Source organism: Saccoglossus kowalevskii, chromosome 9, assembly GCF_978046115.1.
Source record: "Saccoglossus kowalevskii chromosome 9, keSacKowa6.1, whole genome shotgun sequence".
Lineage (NCBI taxonomy): Eukaryota > Metazoa > Hemichordata > Enteropneusta > Harrimaniidae > Saccoglossus > Saccoglossus kowalevskii.
Window position 1 is genome coordinate 32,246,259 of NC_140649.1, and position 19,228 is coordinate 32,265,486.

The 19,228-nt window shown below is 36.0% G+C and overlaps 2 protein-coding genes across 2 annotated transcripts; both read left to right on the plus strand.

Moving 5' to 3' along the window:
• Positions 1-2,586: 2,586 nt before the first annotated feature.
• Positions 2,587-7,636, plus strand: LOC102806814 (uncharacterized). Its single transcript, XM_006825098.2, has 4 exons — positions 2,587-2,785; positions 6,096-6,168; positions 6,766-7,233; positions 7,401-7,636. The coding sequence occupies exons 2-4, from the start codon at positions 6,123-6,125 to the stop codon at positions 7,634-7,636; spliced, it is 750 nt and encodes a 249-aa protein (XP_006825161.2). The 5' UTR covers positions 2,587-2,785; positions 6,096-6,122.
• Positions 7,637-7,670: 34 nt separating this feature from the next.
• LOC146739157 (uncharacterized) lies at positions 7,671-17,223 on the plus strand. Its single transcript, XM_085504076.1, has 19 exons — positions 7,671-8,480; positions 8,592-8,748; positions 8,837-9,724; positions 9,834-10,015; positions 10,170-10,326; positions 10,411-10,481; positions 10,619-10,681; positions 10,951-11,037; positions 11,140-11,280; positions 11,401-11,595; positions 11,727-11,836; positions 11,978-12,134; positions 12,356-12,501; positions 12,659-12,944; positions 13,051-13,662; positions 13,852-13,980; positions 14,099-14,269; positions 15,139-15,316; positions 16,144-17,223. The coding sequence occupies exons 1-19, from the start codon at positions 7,671-7,673 to the stop codon at positions 16,173-16,175; spliced, it is 4,572 nt and encodes a 1,523-aa protein (XP_085360202.1). The 3' UTR covers positions 16,176-17,223.
• The last annotated feature ends 2,005 nt before the right edge of the window (positions 17,224-19,228 follow it).

The window sequence follows — 19,228 nt, forward strand, 5'->3', positions numbered from 1 at the left end:
ATCCCTTCCAAAGATTTGCTTTTAATGTGATCAAATGTTCTGACCCAATACGTGTGTACAGATTCAAATTGTATAGTGAAAAATGTATATCGTCAGCTGGTACAAGTGAAACCCCCAGGACATTTTAAAGACAACGTATTTTTATGGTCTGGGATGTATCAAGCAAAATGTTTGGTTGCTTACGGCATTGCGATAACGTCAAAATACAAAATCGGGTCTATAAATAAAGAAAAATATTACAATCCAAAAAGTAGAAAAGGGGTGGTAAAAACTGTTAATCATTTTTCTTCAGGTAGACAACCTTTGCGACTGACCTTTTCAAAGTTCAAGGAATGGGTCAACAGAAAGTGATTTATCTGTAGGTTCCTTCTCGCACTCGACATAAATCACCGTGCTGTCGAGACAACCAAGCATGTATTTATTGACTACACGTCACACTTCAACAATAATAGCGTTCTGAAACAAGGTTGCAATTGTTATCGTCTTGGCGTTGTTCGAATAATACACAATCTGATTAAAACAACGCGCTAGTGCTATTGATGTCCTGAAATAGGGAACTATGCTACAAAAATCAATCCCCTCGTCGTCACTGGATGCACAGTATATATTTTTTACCGAAATGAGATTGACAATTGTTCTTCCCGACATTGATTTCCCTTTAAAACTATCTCGAATAGTTGGGGGAAGTCTGAGGCAAAATGAACACATTGCGTATATGTTGGCAGTCCTAGTACAAAGCAATTTGATGATCCTATAATGGCACTGACCATAAGCTAGAATCAGAACGTGCCAAGTTCAAATAAAACTCAAAGGCAAATTCGAGATTTGCAAAATATCGGATTACGTTCATAAAATATGTCGCATGGAAATCATCACAACAATCACTCATATGGCCAGCATAAAAACCGGGAGAGATTAGAAAATTCAACAGGTGACGTAGTATGATATGACTCAACCACCAGCTTCACCAAGATATAGACAAATACCCGTACAATAAATAAAAGTCATGCGAAGAACAACGAAACGATTGTTAGCAGCGTCACTGTTCAATACATACAAATACATATACAATACATACGTGTAAAACGTCAGGAACCTTTCAACTTACCACAAAAATCTGTTTTGTCATGCACAATAGTGAAATAAATTCATCAGAAAATGGTATATCTACTTTTGTACTACGATGTATATAACCACACGTGAGCCTGAAAAAAACGAAGTATTTGTCAAGATGGAGGTTGTTTCTTTCCTCCACTGTCGCGTCTTCGGAGAACGCATTTTAGCAGGGCTACTATATGACTTTGGCTTTCACAAAATGTTCATATATTAGTTATGCGACCCTGTATGAACTTTGAAAGTCACGTAATCGTCGCATGGATGAAGGGAGCAAGCATGATCGAAGTGTTGTCATTGTAATTATATACATATGCTGGCTATTCTAACAATGACGTCACTAAATTTTGATATCAGAAGTGATCTAGGATGTGAAGTACTCCCAAAAAAGAAGATGGAATACATCAGATTAATATTGCTTTATGTCTGAAGTGAGAGTAGAACATTTTATGATAATAATTAAGTTGAAATTGCTACAATAAAACTTCAACGCTCATTTCATACTGGATTTGTGTCACTGACTCTACACAGTACTTCAGATAGGAAATATGTTATCGTGAATCATCGACACTACAACTTATTAGCAGGCATTATTACCGCAAACTTTAATCAATGTCAAAATAATTAGAAATTTTTCTAAAATTATAGCTGATTTAGTTCGACTTAGACGTAATAATTCCACGCGGCCACTATATGGGCATTGTAACTAAGTTTCATTCAAGAAATCGGCCAATACTTGGGCTCAATGGTAAATGAGAGGCCCAGACAAGCAAGCAAACAAACACTCACACATACAGAAACACACCCACTCAAAGTAAGATTAAAGGCTAATCTTTGCAATTAAGCCAACATAAATATGTTTTCGTTTTGTTTTTATTCCTGTAGGGGCTTGGTCAAGTTTCATCGAAGAAATTGGTCAATGCCCGGGACTAATGTTAAGGAGAGAAGAGACCCAATGAACAAACATACACACATACGCATACACAACCAAGACAAGAGTAAAGGTCGACCTAACTATGCGCATAGGCCAACAGAAATATGCATTTTACGTGTAGGGGCTTGTTAATTCTAACATACATATTCATACTACCCGGTTGAATAACGCACTGAATTTCTTTGAACCATGTCATGCAATATGTCAAACAGACAATAAGGAAATCTCAGTGTGTCGCCAGCATTTTTTTAGTTTTATACCATTGCTTGGCTTCAAGTTCACACAATAGCAAGGAACCAATTCCGAAATCGTCATACATTCTCAAGATACAAGCAGTGCCGGCCTAATACTTGGACAATTTTGGTCTCAAAATTGAATAATGAGGTTTTTGCATGGATGGTCAATTAGCATAACAAATTAACAACATAACAATATTATGAACAATTTGTGGAATAGTCATTTGTCTCTATAGCTGATAGTGGGTCATTATGACGATTTCGTGCTATCCCTGCAAATCATACGTCTTAAATACTCCGCTTGAGTGGTAAATAGTGGAGGAAACAAAACAGCGTCTGGGAGCTAACAAACATTGACTTTCGCGTGAGCTAGTGGTGGGAAGTTCAGCTGATTTTATTGTTGTTTTGGGCGCCTTGTCTGTATCACATACATTTGTATAAGCCTTGTTACAAACATTAGCCTCGTGTTCATGAAAGGGGACTTTTTGATGCAGATTTTGAGGTAAGTGGCAACACGACTAGAAGTAGTCCCGATACTGTGCATGTATGAACCACGTCAGTGGGCGAATGGTTTTATTTTGAATGATCACACGACACACCCTAATTAACATCGTGTGCTTGGTGCGCCATTTGACGGGTTGTCGTTTTAGTTTGCACGATGCTGAAATTAAAATAAATAGTTTGTATAATTTTTGAAATCAAATACTAACTTACATTATCATAAATAAAGTCCAAAAAAAAAAAGAAACCGGTACAACTTAATTATGGTACTGGAAGTATTGGGAATGTTGACCCACCTCACTACTCACTCTAAATGTATCAGTCCGCCATTTCAAAACCAGACATGCCTTGATATGATCACATCTGATGCGCGACTGCTGCAAATCAGTTTAACAAGTTGATAAAAAAAGTGCCGACTTTTGTCTGTCACGTGCATCCTTCTGTCCGGCATTGCTTGTGCATGCCTGGGGCGATTTTCTTTTTTTCAAAGTTAATACATCACAAGTCATGATACATGTGAATATCGCTTTGTTTTATTTTGTTGACCTTCCACTGACAGCCATTAATTGTTCGAAAAATCAACATTTGGACATGTCATTAACCTTGCCTTGACCAATTTCATTAAAACTTAGTCTTTATACATATTTGTAGTTAATATGCTAAATGCTATCTCAATATTTAAACATAATCTGATTATGCTTTTCGATGTTTGACAAAGTCACTAAACACATGACGGGGACTATGCCATTGACAATGACATGTTTTTCAGAATTTACCACCTAACTATAATAAAGGTGTGATATGCTTTGCCAACACAAAAATCACGGAAGAGTTAAAAAGCCGTTCCTGGTGACAGTTACCCATCTTTGGGGTTAAATTTTTCGGGAAAAGAAAAAATATATCAATAAATCAAGCAGTAACATTGTGCCCACACTCAAGCTGAGTAGAATGAGCTATGTTCGAGGCGTTTAATTCTACATTTGTAGGAAGAGAAACCTTTGGCGCTAAGCTACTCAAAAATCAGTGTTTTGGCTGTTGCTATGACAACGATGGGCATTTACGGTTCATTCAACTTATCCAAAATTAAAAGCATGATTATTTGAACACTGCTATTACAAGCCTTGTAGGAGGTTATATATTTGGGGCGAAAGTATTCAAAAATCAGTTTTACCTGCCAAGTATGACCAAAATCGACCCAGCCAGAGTAATTACTGAAGAGTTCAAATGCCGTTACTGGTGACTTTAAAGTCAAATTTCTGTGTAATGAAAAAACAAAATATCAGAAAAACAAATAGTAACTTCGTGCCAACACTCAAGCTGAGAGAATAAGATTGCACCATCTAACTAGATTAAAGGTATGACCTGCCTGAGCGAAATCGGCCTAGCCCAAACAAAATAATACGTCGCCAAAAGTGATTTTAAGGCAATCCTAGCGAAGCGGATCGCTAATAGTGCTATAATATAAGTACTAGCTCGACCATCTTGAATGCAGGTAACTGTTTAACACAGAAAACCCATATAACTCAGAATTTGGACGACCAAGAAAACCACTGAAATCAAACATTTATCTTACCATTATGGATTGGTGATTGGTTTTGTCAGTCAAATTTAAATTACTTAACACAAATAAAGTGAAATAATGCCATATTTCATTACTATTTATAGTCTGACAGTGTCATTGTTTGCCAAAGGATACATGCCTCAATATATCAAGAGGTCCTGTAATTTAAGTCGAGCCAAAACATGAAAGCAGAGGTCGAGCTTTCTGTTGACCTGTGTTTTTTATTCATCGTGAGTTGAACAGAATGAATGCCCTTCTGTGGACCATTGCAAATTACGTCAGCCTCAAAGGTGTTTACCTCGAGACTAATGGCGCTCCTGTAAAATACCTCTCTTTCACATGCGAAACATGCATAAATACGTACACTACACTGGTGCTTACCATTTCGCTTTTTATTTTCCTGCCTCTTTTAAACTTCAGTTATAAAACGTCTCACTATAAGCAATATTAAGCAAAAAATAGTGAAATAATTATGGCTGAGAAAAAGTCTAAATTACCTAAACTTGATCGAATGTTCAAACCTTATGTTTCAAATGTGACCTGTATTTTCCAATCAATTAGACTCGGTGGACTTTTCGACTATTCATGTTATATTCCTTGATATTATTTTCACGGGAACTCTGCAAGTTGTGGAAGTTGCATGGCTTAATATACTGGTCATGATCTGATGCGAAGACATTGTAAAAGCGAATTCTGGTGAACAGTAACGCCTTCTATATGTGGTAATTGTGTAATTTTGTGAATAGTTTGAGGAATAAAGATACACAAGTACATCCAAGGACAGTATCACTTTTAAAAACATGTGACGCGCGAAATCAGTTTACACTGAGTAACACCAATGTACAATGCACGTGAACCCACACTCAAATAAAATGTATGCTATCAGCTGTACGAGTAAAGTCTTAATGATATAAATAATACAATATTTAACTGTGTACAACCTGTGAGGTTCTCATTATGTTGTGGCGAAATCGCTCTTAGATTTTTGACCAATAAGTTATGTTTTAGTCATGCTACTATACACGATTGTTTAATATAAACAGCTTCTGTTTACGTTTACCACAACATCCAGTCGTTGCCAGGGAGTTGATTGCTAGCAGGAATCTCAAGTCGTGGGAAAGGTGTGAAATAGGTTAAAATCACTTTTATAGAACAGAAAGACTTGCCCTTTGCTAACCAAAAGTCATAAAAATTGAAAAATTTTCAGAAATATTCGAGTCAGTCTACCTTAGGCTGTCAGTAAAAATCATGGTGCGATGTTGCAATCCCGTGGTCAATATTCAACGTGTTGTAGAATTTAACCAGTTATTTAAATGAATTGTTGACAGGAATAAACATGTTCAGTGTGATTGGCGATCGACAGAGAGGTTATGTAGAATGAAAAAGTGGTGGTTTTTGCTAAATATAGATGACTCACAGGAGATTATAATGTATATAAGACTGTGATATCAGACATATTGGTATGTGCGGTATGGTGCACGTCTTTTATTTTTAATGTTGTGCGTCACATAAACCTCCCACTGTCGTGGTCTAAGATCGATACCAAAATAACCCTAGAGTATCGAACATTATGCTCCCGGGAACCCATTCCTTCTACTTTAGCTGTCGAGTTCCGCATCCGGGGAGTGAAAGAGTCGTCTGTACATGTCTGAGGTTTTCTAAAATTGTTTCGGAGTAGTGAAATTGAAATGTCACGACTATTCAATAGTTATTCGTGTACCAGTCCAAATAAAATGATTATCTTTTTCAGATAAACGTTTGTAAAAGTTTGTTCATAATGTCCTACACTGATTTGGAATCGTATGTTGATGATACTGAGTTTGGTAAGTAAATTTTATACTACATAAACGTTTTATTTGATGTATTCCTTTTATTATCTATTTTCCACAAAACTTCAACCCAGGAAACTCACCATGATAACGTGATTTCAAAAGAACACATATCAAGTTCAAAAATTCGTATAGCACTTTTTAGTCCCCATTTTTTTTTATTATTAAATGTTTTTTGTGCCAGGCGACAGTTCCGGGCATTGAATGTCTCTCCTGACTTTTTTTGTATGTGCAAATTGCAAGTGCTAGTGCTGACACATTTTCATGTTTGGGACTACATGACAGGGCTGTTTGGGCATCTCTCTATCAAATGACAATTTTATTTCGTTATCCTGGCGTCAACAAGACTCGGTCGAACACAAGCACCTGCGGACCTTAACCAAAGGTTCTCCCAAAGTAACTTTCGTTAGTGAATGAATCTTGGCCAGTGGAATAGGCCTTTGCATTAAGTCTGTGGCACACTCACACAGGGTAGGGGGTCGACCCTTTTGATGTTCAGCCTAAGGAAGGATTTGAACCGGCCATGTGTCTGATGCGACAATTTGTTATGTGCAATATAATAACCACATTCTGTATTTCTCATGTATTTAGCTTTATCTGGATTTAAAGATGAAAGACAAAGAGTGTTTATTCTCTGCGCCAATGAGTCGAATGAAAGCTTGATACCAGATCGTATCATTTCACCTCTGACAAAAGATGGGATTCCATGCTTTTATGACCGCAGTCAGTTTCCTCTTGGTTATACCAAGGATAGAATATACCGAAAATATATACAACGTCACTCAGTAACCATTCTTCCAATAACCAAAAAGTTCAATGAAGAGTTCAGTGATGCCTTCATTGAAAAAATATTTCCAGTAGACTACCATTTAAACCATTTGGTGATATGCATCATCCTGGAGACAGGTTGCAGGGTACCTACCGTATTTGAACAGTTAACAATGTTGGATTTCAGTAAAGGTCAGAGTGAAGAAGACAATATTAAGGTGGAAAAAAGGATGACTAGAGCTATTAAGTACAAAATTGAGAAACGAAAGAGAAAAAAGAAACTGCCATCAGGTAAAACAATTTGTCTTTATATCAAAATAAAATGTGTAAATGTGTCAGGCAATTAATTAATTGTGATTTTATTTCTTATTTTTATTCAATCGGTAAGTTCGGGCATAATATATATGACATATTGGGTATTTTAAGCCGATTCTGTTTTATTTTAATCATCATCTCAGAGGGAGATGTAGGGGATGTAAATATAAAGGACGATTTGGATGTTACAACAAATATTGAAGTTCCAGTTGAGTATGTTGCAATTGATTATTTTGATAGTGGAATGAAAGAAGGATTACTTGCTAGGAATGACAAAATAAAAGAATCAGGTAAGTTAAATATCTTCTATTCGCAAGACAACAACAACATATATACTAACCACATCGTAAGTGGTTTATTGGATGGATGGAGGGATTGATTGGTGGATAGATGAAAAAAGAAGGAAATTAACAATGTCAATTGTTTTATTATTTTTACCTATAGAGAAGCGATTCAGTCGCCACAATCTTCCACGCAAGTATGCGCTTGGTATCACTGCATTTTGTAAGTTCTATGTAGGGTTGCAAGATCTGAAATCAAAGGCAGACGTGGAGGATTATGTATTGTACAAAGTTTTACCCAGGGCATCAGTTGAGAAGTTGGCTGAACTTGTATGCCTCAGTACATCACGAGTTCAGATTGCTGTTCTAGAAGCCATTAGGGAACGTATTGATCTGTGTATAATGCCTATCATATTCAGTTGTAAAACTACGCATGAAGTTATATCTTCAGTTGTTAGTGTTGAAAAGACACTACGCGAGTCTTTCAAAAGAACCGAGGAGTATCCTGTCATCCGTGAGAAAATACTAACATACAAGGTCGTAATTTCCACATTAATAAATGCTCGTTTAATGGGGGTTCTGTCAAAAAAATATCTTCCAATTGGTGACTTTTCTGATATTAAAGCTCTGCTCAATTTATATCTTCATCCTGTATCTCCCAACGATTCTCCGTGGGAAAGTCAGACTGGGCTTGAAGTGGAGTGTGACTTATATTTTTGTATTCACGCACTACAACGAATACAAGAAGACAGTGATAATTTATTAGAAACGAAAGAAACTAGATGTACTGAGACTTTCGTATCTCCTGCCACATACTTGGAATCACTGTCACAAAAAGTAACAGAAATAGACAAGGGAGATAGAGGTATGATAGTGGCAGAGGAAATATCGAATACTGACAAGTTTGCAATACTGGCTACGATTAGTTGTCTTGTTCAAAAGGTAAGGCTTGTTACCATTCTAATGTACTACTGTACATTCTCATTTGCCGATATTATGTATCAAGAAAACTATATGTATGCAATGTTAAATTAGGCAAGTATTTTATTTCAGATAATTGTCTCAACTGATCCTGATGACAAACTTCAAAGTCTAGAATATCTTGGATTTTTAATGTACAAGCTAAACCAACAACCCATATGCAGGGAAAGTATCCTTGCATTTTTGTTAACTACACTGGTGAAACTACTGGAATCTTCTAGGGATGAAGGTAACTATTGGATATTATGTAAAATTATGTTTATTTACAACATGGTTTTTCATAATTTTTTTGTAAAATTTGCTTTTATTTGTTGTAGACTTTTGTGTGAAAGTTATTGAAGGTATCTCTGACAAGAAATACATTAGTGTGACCAGTGTGTCAAACGATATCCTGTCCACCTCGAATCACTGGCTCAGGCAGTTTCATAGCAACTCTCTTGGAAGTTTAATATACCATCCCCTTCGCTGTGTAAATAAACTGGCTCACAGAAGGACAGTACTGAAAAAGAGCACATCAGCTGCTTTACTACAAGATGAAGATTCTACAACAATGGTTTCAAATCAACAACTTCAAGAAGTCAATCAACAATTTATTCTCAAGAAGTGCCAAAAGATAGGGATGATCAGCACCAGCCATGTTACACCAGTGGAGCCGAATGATAATACATGTGGACAATGGAAGTGGAGTGGTCTACTTTTTGGGTCAATTGTTTGCGTCAAAGTTCCGAGCACCTTGGAGGAAATTCGTGTTTCAGAAGAAATAAGCCAAACTCATAGCCACTCATCATCAGAAATGTTTCTATCCGAATTATCGATGTTACGTAAGCTACAGAAACATAACAACATACTCGACCTGTATGGGTTTTGTCGTCACCAACTACCAATGTTCACAATAACTGGATATTTTGAGGATAATCTTCTTGATTACCTAACAGAACATACCGCACGTGACAACTTCTTATCGATGTATAATATGGTACATGATATCTGCATCCCTGTAGTATCAGCCATACAGTACTGCCATACCAAAGATATCGTGCTACGGGATGTGATCGCCAAAAATTACAGAGTGAAGATTGAAGCCAGCAAGAGAGTAAAAGTGAAATATTGTGAGTTCAAGTTGGCAAGAGAACTTACAAGAAATAGTGGGGAATATACTAAGAATATCACATCCAATATAGAGTCGGACATGACATCTTTTTTAGGTATGTTGTGTTCTCGTTATTTGGTCAAATCGCTAGAAAAAACACCATTATGTAATCAATCATATCTTGATATCGACCTGATATATGATACTTTATTTATACATCTTAGGTAATGCACATGATAATATTGCCAGGCGCTGGAGTGCACCAGAATCATTCCAAGCTCCTTACTATTTTTCACGAAAATCTGATTCATGGATGTTGGCATGTACGTTGTATGAAATCTTAACACATGGATGTCAACCTTACACAGAGTTATACGGAATGTCATCTGATGAAATCGTTCTCCAGGTAAGCTCAAGCACTTGCAAACCATAAATGTAGAATTATATGAATATATAATCCAAAACATCAAGATCTAAACCTAAAAACAGTTCGATTTCTAGTGATCAGTTATGGTGTGATGTATTTAAATATTCTCAATAATGTGTTATGTTTCACATAGGTTATTGGAGGGTGCCGATTGAAACAACCAGCATGTATACCAACGCCAATCTTTAGTATTCTGCTTCATAGCCTCATTAAAACACCAAGTAAAAGACAAAGTGTTGATACCCTTCATGACAGTTTGTTGAAATACTCCAGGACTATGGCTAGACCAGGTAATGCGAATACTTACTACTGTCAGTACTATAATCATACAATTCATTTGTACGAACTGTAACAAATGTGATTTTTATCTGCAGATCCAGCATCCAGACAAGAATTACATAAACCTCCACCAAGAGACCACAATCAGGGTTCAGAGCCAGACAGGGTATTCATTGTTATTTTAGTTCCCATACAACTACTTGACGTGCATCTTAGTTAAGTGTCTTACGGCAATTGTTATTATATTTTTTTCATAATATTAGAACTGTCTTAGTAAAAACCTCTCATCTTTACATTCTGTAGGGTATTCCACCGAGTATAAGCGACCAAAAGACATCACGAATACCACCACTGTGTTCTATGAATGTGAGTATCAGGAAGTTACAGTACATGATTTACAATAGACCTAGGCATAAATTAGTGGGTACTAAACCAATGCGAAAATTCAATTTTATGGTCCATTGGTTTATCTTACCGTGGTTACATCCTACAACATTTCCCAGGCTTGCTAAGAGGGCTAGATTCGTTGGAAAAAAACAGAATCATGTTATTATTGATTGAATTTAGAATTTAAATGAGGAGCCCTTACAGTATTTAACCATATTCATAGTCTGTAATATCTTCCTTATTCACAGAATAAGTTCCCGTGCAATCTAGAAGATATCACTGCACCTGATGTACAGTGTACTCGCGGCCATGTCACTGCCGATAAAACTTCAATGGTTTGTACAGGACACATCTCACACACAGTTTGAAACATTGTTGTTCAATTTGACTAGACACTCTTAAAGTGCAACCTTTTTTTATAAATATGATTGTTACAGATTCGACTAGAAGAAAAACTTCACAAGGGATTATTTGCACATGGAAGACCAAGAGAGGAAATCAAAGTATTGCTGCAATTATCACATCCAAATATTGGACGTGTCCTTTCATTCCATATACAGGACAATATAACCATTCAAGTATGAACATAATTATTTTACATATTAGAAAAATTGTTAAGATAGTGGAAAATTATTCTGTAATTCGGTATACCTCCAAGCATTGGTAAATATTTACATGGTCATTGTTTCTTCTGACAGATGTCGGAGTATCATAACGTGAAACGAAATATTCTATATATAGCCCTGCAAAAGGAGCAACAGATTGACCGTGACAAGTTGATTGAGTACCTAACCCAAGTAGCATCTGGGATGGCCTATCTTCATTCTGAGGACATTGGTATTTTGCACTGCGATCTAAGGGCAGCACATGTATATGTTACACAGTCGGGACAGGTAGCTACAATACTCTAACTATGACATTGTTTCTGTTTTTGTTCTCACTTGATTGACCCATATCCCCCTCCGTGCAATTCACTAACAAATCACTAACACCTTAGCATAGTACACCTCGTTCTTTTCTTCAGGCAAAGATTGGCAGACTGGGTAGAGCATGCCTGTTAGAATTGGGATTATATGACAGAGGACTATATGACTGTGTTAAGACGAGGCAAATGCAACCAGATCAGATACGTTGGTATGTTTCTGATAACTTCAATACAAGCTTTCACTTGTGTCAGTCAGTCAAAGATATTCTTTCTCGTTTAATTATTTTAAACATCACAGACCAATACATCAGCTCAAGTTATTACTTTGTGTAATTCTGTTGTCAATGTAGGTCGCCAATTGAAGTTGTTTGTGGAAACATATACTCTCAAGCTAGTGACATTTTTATGTTTGGGCAATTGTGCTGGGAGGTATTCAATGCGTATGATGCGGACACAAGTTTCCAACCCAATATGCTTGTACCATATCCTCATTCAGCGGACAATGAAGTAAGTAATTGCAGACCTTATCAAATATCCAAGATAATAATCCAATACTTTATAATTGATGTGGTCTTGTTGTTTGAGTTGTTTAAAGCAGTGGAAAACACATGTTTTCACCGTTTTCAATTTACATAAACCAATTTCTGCACTTTAAAGATAATAGTATTTCAACAGTTAGAAAGAACTCGAATTCCATGATTCTTACTAATATCAATTTTAACTCACAGATCAGAAGTTTACTTGCTCAGCGAAAACACCAACTACAACCGCCATGTTGTCCAAACTGGTTATTTAGGTTGATGAAGAATTGTTGGTTGGATGAACGAGAAAGAAGACCTAGCTTTAAAGTTATTGAAAAGTGTTTGACGAAAATGTGAATATGGGTAATAATTAGACAATCTCGACAACGAAACGGGGGAAATATCTACGATTATACAATTCATGTAGCAATGCGTATCTAAACTATATAAGAAATAATAGTATAGTTTATTTATATAGCTCACAAATGTAATATTGTTCGGTTATTACAGGAACTTGACACCATTAGGCACTCCCGGGCATGTTTGTGCCTCCTCCACGGTTTATACAAAACTTGAAAAGGAGGATGAAGATCTGTATAATTATTATATAATGGGGACTGTCAAAGACCAGGAAGATACTGATCAAATATACTACACTCGTCGTGTTGTTCAAGATAAACTACTGGCCAATACAGACAACAATTATGGGATAGGCTCACTCATCAATGAGTCATCAGTGCCAACAGCTACACAAAATGAAACAGAATCATTAGTAGTTCGGGTAACAGATCATGAGGTAATACATAATGATATTTATTTTGAAATTGTAATTCTTTCCATTGAAATTTAGAAACTCGTGCTAAATAAATGTGATACATTCTAGTGCTGATTATATTCTACAGGAGATGGAGGAAAACCACTCATTTGCGCATACTGTTGCAGAATTCGTGACATGCGCATTGCACGTAGGACAGATTTATCACACAAATAACTTGGTTGGAAGTCTATTTGACGCAAGTGGCGGCTATTTGAAAATACCAACCCAAGAAGTGAGCCTTTACATCCCACCTGGTGCCATCGAGTATGGCGATTCTAAACGCGTTTACTTGTATATAAAGAAGTCTTATCAGGATGAATTTCATTCTGGCAAATGCGTTCTTACCCCAGTAATCAGCTGCGGACCTGATGGAACGACTTTTCTTAAAGATGTTATATTGTCTTGTCCTCATTCAGCAGTTAATGAGAACTCTTGGAAATTCAGTGCGGTCACAAAAAAGTCAGGTGATCCTTGGGTCACTCAGTCAGAAGATACGTTTTTGGTAAACGACGGACGCGTCTTCATTTTCCTTGAGCATTTCACAGACTATCAAATAGTTGGTGAAGCCAAAGAAGAAAGCAATGCCCAGCGACGCATCAAAGTGGGCATGCGAAGTGAGCCCATCACCGATACTTGTATTCAAATCAGCATTGGGGTTTGGTGTGATACTTCATTAGACCCCGATCATTCGTTACAGGTAATGCACTGTTCATTTCTATCGTAGACATCAGGCTGCATATGTTTGCATAAACAATCGGAAAATACTATCAAAAATATAAATGTCTAATACACTAAAAATAAATTCACATACATAGTAAAACGATTTCCTGCATATACTTAACCAGCCTCATATGTTTGGCATAACAAACTTTTGTCCTATTTTCAGCATCAGTCAGAAACAAAACCATGGACACAGTGTCGATCCTTGGCTATAAGTGTGAGTGATATCAAGATGAAAGTGCACATAAAGCATGTTGATGAGCAATGGAAACAGAGAGGAGGATCTTTGGAAAAGGTTCATTATCAATGTCAAATGACTCACTTACTTACGGTTCTTAATTTCGTATTCCACGCGCTTACATCGCAAAGTGACAGTTCAATTTAACATTTAATTTATGTTATTTTTTTTAAAGTTCATACGTTTATCAGACCTCACATCTGACCAAGATACACAGGAAACGTTCACGTTCAAGTGCGTTAGACAAGATGACCTTCCAGACGATTTTTATTGTATATTATGTGTATTCTTACCAGATTCGGATTTTGAGAAAGAAGTAGAGCTATGTGTCCCTCGTATTAGACAGGTGAGACATATGATTTATTTACAGGAACTATAAATCAGTAATATATTATTTTTTTCTGATGTCACTACTCTGAGGAGATGTGTGCGCATATGTATTAAGTGATTAGTTTTAGACTTTGTACAAAAAAAGTATGATGTCGGAAATATGCAAATGAATTTTGTTTTTGATTCGACCAAATAAATCTATTTTAGAAGTAAATACTTACGTAATACCTTATATTTGATTTCAAGCACACTTGGTTTGACGGCAATACTTGTTGGGTTGCAGATGCACGTTTTGTTACTTATTTCTCTGTTATCCTGGCATGCAATTATGTTCAAAATTAATTCATAGACATCGTTTAAAAAGATAAACAAGCCCCTATTTTTCTTTAATGGTATGATCGCGAGCTGGTAGTCATTTTGATTTATTTTGATAAATCCCAACCCTTGAACGTGTCTGCAATTGTTTCTCGGACATGACTGGATTGATTTCAATGAAATTGGTATTGTGGGTGGCAGATGCACGTTGTTGTTTTGTCAAACCTAGTAAGCCCTCACTATGTCGTACAATACTTATGCATATAATTTAGTTTTTTTTATCTGATCAAATTTACTCGATTTTTTTAATACAAACGTTACATCATAATACTTGAATATGTGACACATATAATACATGTGCAGTCAATTTTGGAATGACAAAACTAGTGGTTTACAGGCCCACGTTATACTTTTTCGGAGATTCGAGCCAAGATTTGGTTTTTCCTTTGTTGCTAGATCAACATTCCTTTAAACTTATTCTCAGTAATTGCATATAATTTCATAATCACAGAGCATTTGAATTCTTGACAGGAACTATGCCATATTCTATCACTTGTTCTTTTATTACAGCCTGGTTGTACTGATTATAGTTGCAACGTTGATGATATGACTTATGCCGAATGGTTTAGGGCAACCAATGAAGACTGGACACCTCAAGATAATCAGATCAGCAGTGACTTGTGGAGAAAGCTCTGCGAAAATCTTGATGTCCAACGGGACTTCCAGTCAGATTGGAGAGGTCTTGCTGGTAAGTTGTGTCTTAAAGCCAGACACGTCCATATATTGGGGACCAAGAGTAGCCCAACAGGCCGTTTACTTGGCATATACTTCAGTAAAATGCTTCATATGCAGAAACCAATACTACATGCATTAGAAGAGCTCGTGACGATGTTTGATGAAATGAAAAACCACGAAGCAAGAGATGATGTCAAAGAATACATAGCCAAGACACCGGGAGTGAAGAAATAAACTGTTGGGACGGAATCCGTATAAATTGGATATAATGTTGATATACATGTTGTACTCAAAAACAACACCCAGATGTCAGTGAAATAGCACTAGCGCTAATAATAAACTGTCAAATAAATTTGAAAGCATATCATTATATTGAGCCTGGCTTAAAATTTTATTACTTTCCTCAAAATAATAACATCTGTAACTTTACTCGCTTCCGCGTTCGTGTGCATATTTAGGTTAGATATTAGTCTTGAAATAAGCCTCACTGTTTACAATATTTTTTTGGAATTCTATATTAATTATATTTCTAACAGTAATGTACGTGATACAATATAATTGAATAATTATGAAAAACAATTATAGTATAAACTATTAAAGTGTATATAGCACATTTGGAATCAGTTATTGCCTTATTGTAATAATTATACGTCCCATAATAAGTGCATCAATTAATTTTAACATTCAATCTGTTAAGTTACTAATCAGATATGAAGATGACAAGTCATTATCACTGTATAATTAATTCGGCGACAAATTTCAAAATATGCCATCAGGTATTAGTTTCTTTACGCTAATAGTATGTATTTAATACATCGTCATTTCTTGTTGTATCTGTAGGCCCTGTGATGGTAAAGGGTTATAAACAATGACACAGAATACAGAATACTAATTATCAATCGATCTCACCATGAATTACATGAAATTGTCATGGTAACAGTAACCAATAAGGCCACATGACTGGATCATTCTGCAACCCAAACCAAAGCATGTGATATTTTTTACAGTTTTTTCTACAAAATATTCGCGTTATACAACACAACAATTATTAATAAAAGTTAAAATATTAAACACTTGAAATCCGGAATTAGCCTACTAGCTCTTATTAGTCTTTTTATGTTCGTGTTAGTTTAGCATGGTCACCGAGTTCATTTTTGTTGAACGAGCTCTGCAGCCAAAAATAAATGTATTAATTTACTACAGGTATGTACAAATTTTATCACAATGCAGATGTATTTAAATGAATTTGAAACTTGTATTTAATATGATACCAGAATAGGAAAATCATACATTTATAAGAGAGTTTCAGATACTCAACTTTTCAATATTGCCAATGAAATTGTAGTAGCACTTTGAACATAAACATACTTTAATTGGGAACGTAGATTATATATTTGAGTGATATTAATATTTTTTTTTCCATTTTGTTTACTAGATCACTCAGTTGAACTGTCATGTACTGATATTTCCATTTATATATTACATATATTTTATATTTACACAAGGCGAATTAAGTTTTGTATTATCGCGTGTTGTAATCACCACAATTACTATGATATTTTTCATGCAATGGTGCCCGTCAATTCGAATCAAGAATTTCCCGATAGAAGTGTATTCTAATATACTTTCTATATTGTTCTGCGTGCAGATATGTGCTAAATGTACATAATTTTGATTTACGATAATTAGCCTAGTCACGCGTGATTGCAAAATGCATACGAGAAACGGTATAGTGCTCGATTGGATTTCGCCCACAATTTCCATATGTTTTTCATGTATATGTTCCTGATGCCTTGTATTAATTTGATGTTACAAGATTCAAAATAACACCTAACAGTCAGGCAAAATCAGAAAAAAAGCTTGTTTGTTGATAAAAATGCATTTGATTTTTTTATATATTAAAGATTTAATCAAATAAAATTGTGTTGATAATGTTGTTGCGTATTAGAGAACATGTATGTTGATATGCTTAGTGTATGAATAGAAGTCATCGAACTGGTGTGGACTAGAACAATCCTATAACCCTATGTACTGAAAACGTCACGGTGGTTGGTCACGGAATATTTATGGCATCCATTTCGAAACTTGCTGACTTCTCTAAAGTATGAACAATATCTGAAAGCCGTCTCCAGGAGACCTAACTGGACATTAAAGCTGTAGGTAGCGTTATAAATGAAAGCTTGTCTCTTCACAATACGTATGTTGAATTGGTATATATTTATGGGATATAACCGGTACTGGTGTTATTTCACAAACCAATAAGAGCGATTGTCGTGTAATATAGGTGCTATGTAATACAGGACGATACACTTTGTGGTTGTGAGCATATATATCGTAGTTCCCGGCCTCGTTACGCTATGGAAAGAGCGCCCTCACATCAGGGCAATAATTTCCCGGCCAAGCGCGCTCGGTTTTCATCAATCAAAACAAAACCCGTCATTCTAAATTACGTCACTAAACTTCTTAGCAAACATTATTGCACATGTAGAACAGTTTTTTGGTAAGCTATTTTTCGTTTACTCAATATTGAGCCCAAACCATGTGTCAATAACAAGCTTGCTATACATTTCAAATAAAAATGGGGAATGGTCCTGGGAACATGGGATTCGAAGTAACAATCACATCAAAAGCACTTCGCCACCACTGTAAGCAGATATACACACCAACAAGCTAAACGTACATAACATTCCGCATATAGTGACAGGAACTCACAGTGCCTAGATGGGCATGCCTAATTCGAATTTTGGACATCATAAACAACGGGCAGAAAATAGGTATGCACTTGTCTAAAGCCCAGTATGCTTTCATGACCAGAATTTATGACTTACGCAGTTAACATTGCTCCTCTGCACTCGTCTAAAGCCCGGTATGGTTTCATAACCAACATTTTAAACCCTACGCAGTTAAAATTGCCCTCAGAAGAATTCTATCTACTACAGACACGAATATCTGTGTTGATCTAACATCGTATAGTAGAAATAAACCGGGGTTGAAGGCACTCAATTTCAAAACCACATGAACCCCACTACCTCCAGCGGTGATAATTCTACATAAATTTATAAGTACAAAATAATATCGATATTTCTACCACTTTAAAGTTATTCAACTTCTGGGAAAAAAATGATAATTAAAATAACAACGAGAAAAGTATATGTGCATGTTATTGCAAAACACGTTTAATTTCTTCGGAACGTTTTGTTAAAATCAACTTGAAGTTTAAAAAAATCACTCCACTGATCTGTGTATTATGATTCTCAACGAAATATTTGGCATTACAATACACTTCTGGTAATATGTTTGGGTGCAGCTCATCCACAGGGTTTTGATAAAGTAAATAAAACTTTATCACATAAAATTCAGCGTATATCATTGGACTTTCAGTTAATTGGTATTAAGATGGAAGCCTACTCATGGATGCAAAAACCCAAAATTTATTGATTTTCCAATAAATTGTCCTTCCGGGTATTATAAGGATGTTGACTTTAAAAAGTTTGGGGGTCACCGGTCTAATTTTTGAGAAAATGTTGGTTGTATGTATAATCATGAGTAGGCTTTCTTTAGTTCGTCACGCAGCGCATGCTCGAATTTCATGTAAGCAAATAATGTATTTTACACACGTTGTATACGTCGCAATTAGTCCCATATCGAACAGACCGCGGAGCGACGACCACCTTTTAAAAATAGTGTTCTTCTTGTTCTAGGGAACAGTGGTCTTGATCGCGAGGTAAGTTACTTATGGATTACGTCAAAGTGGAGTGACGTCACCGTCAATTGTTATTGTTCATATAGAGGATTTAGGCCAACAGTAAAATGTGATAATCATTTAATCTCATAGTAAAGCATCCACTGCGCATGCGTTCGGTGACGCAATCAGTTAGAACTACGTTTGATTGACGCTTTCGAACGATCGCAAAGCGCGTTAATT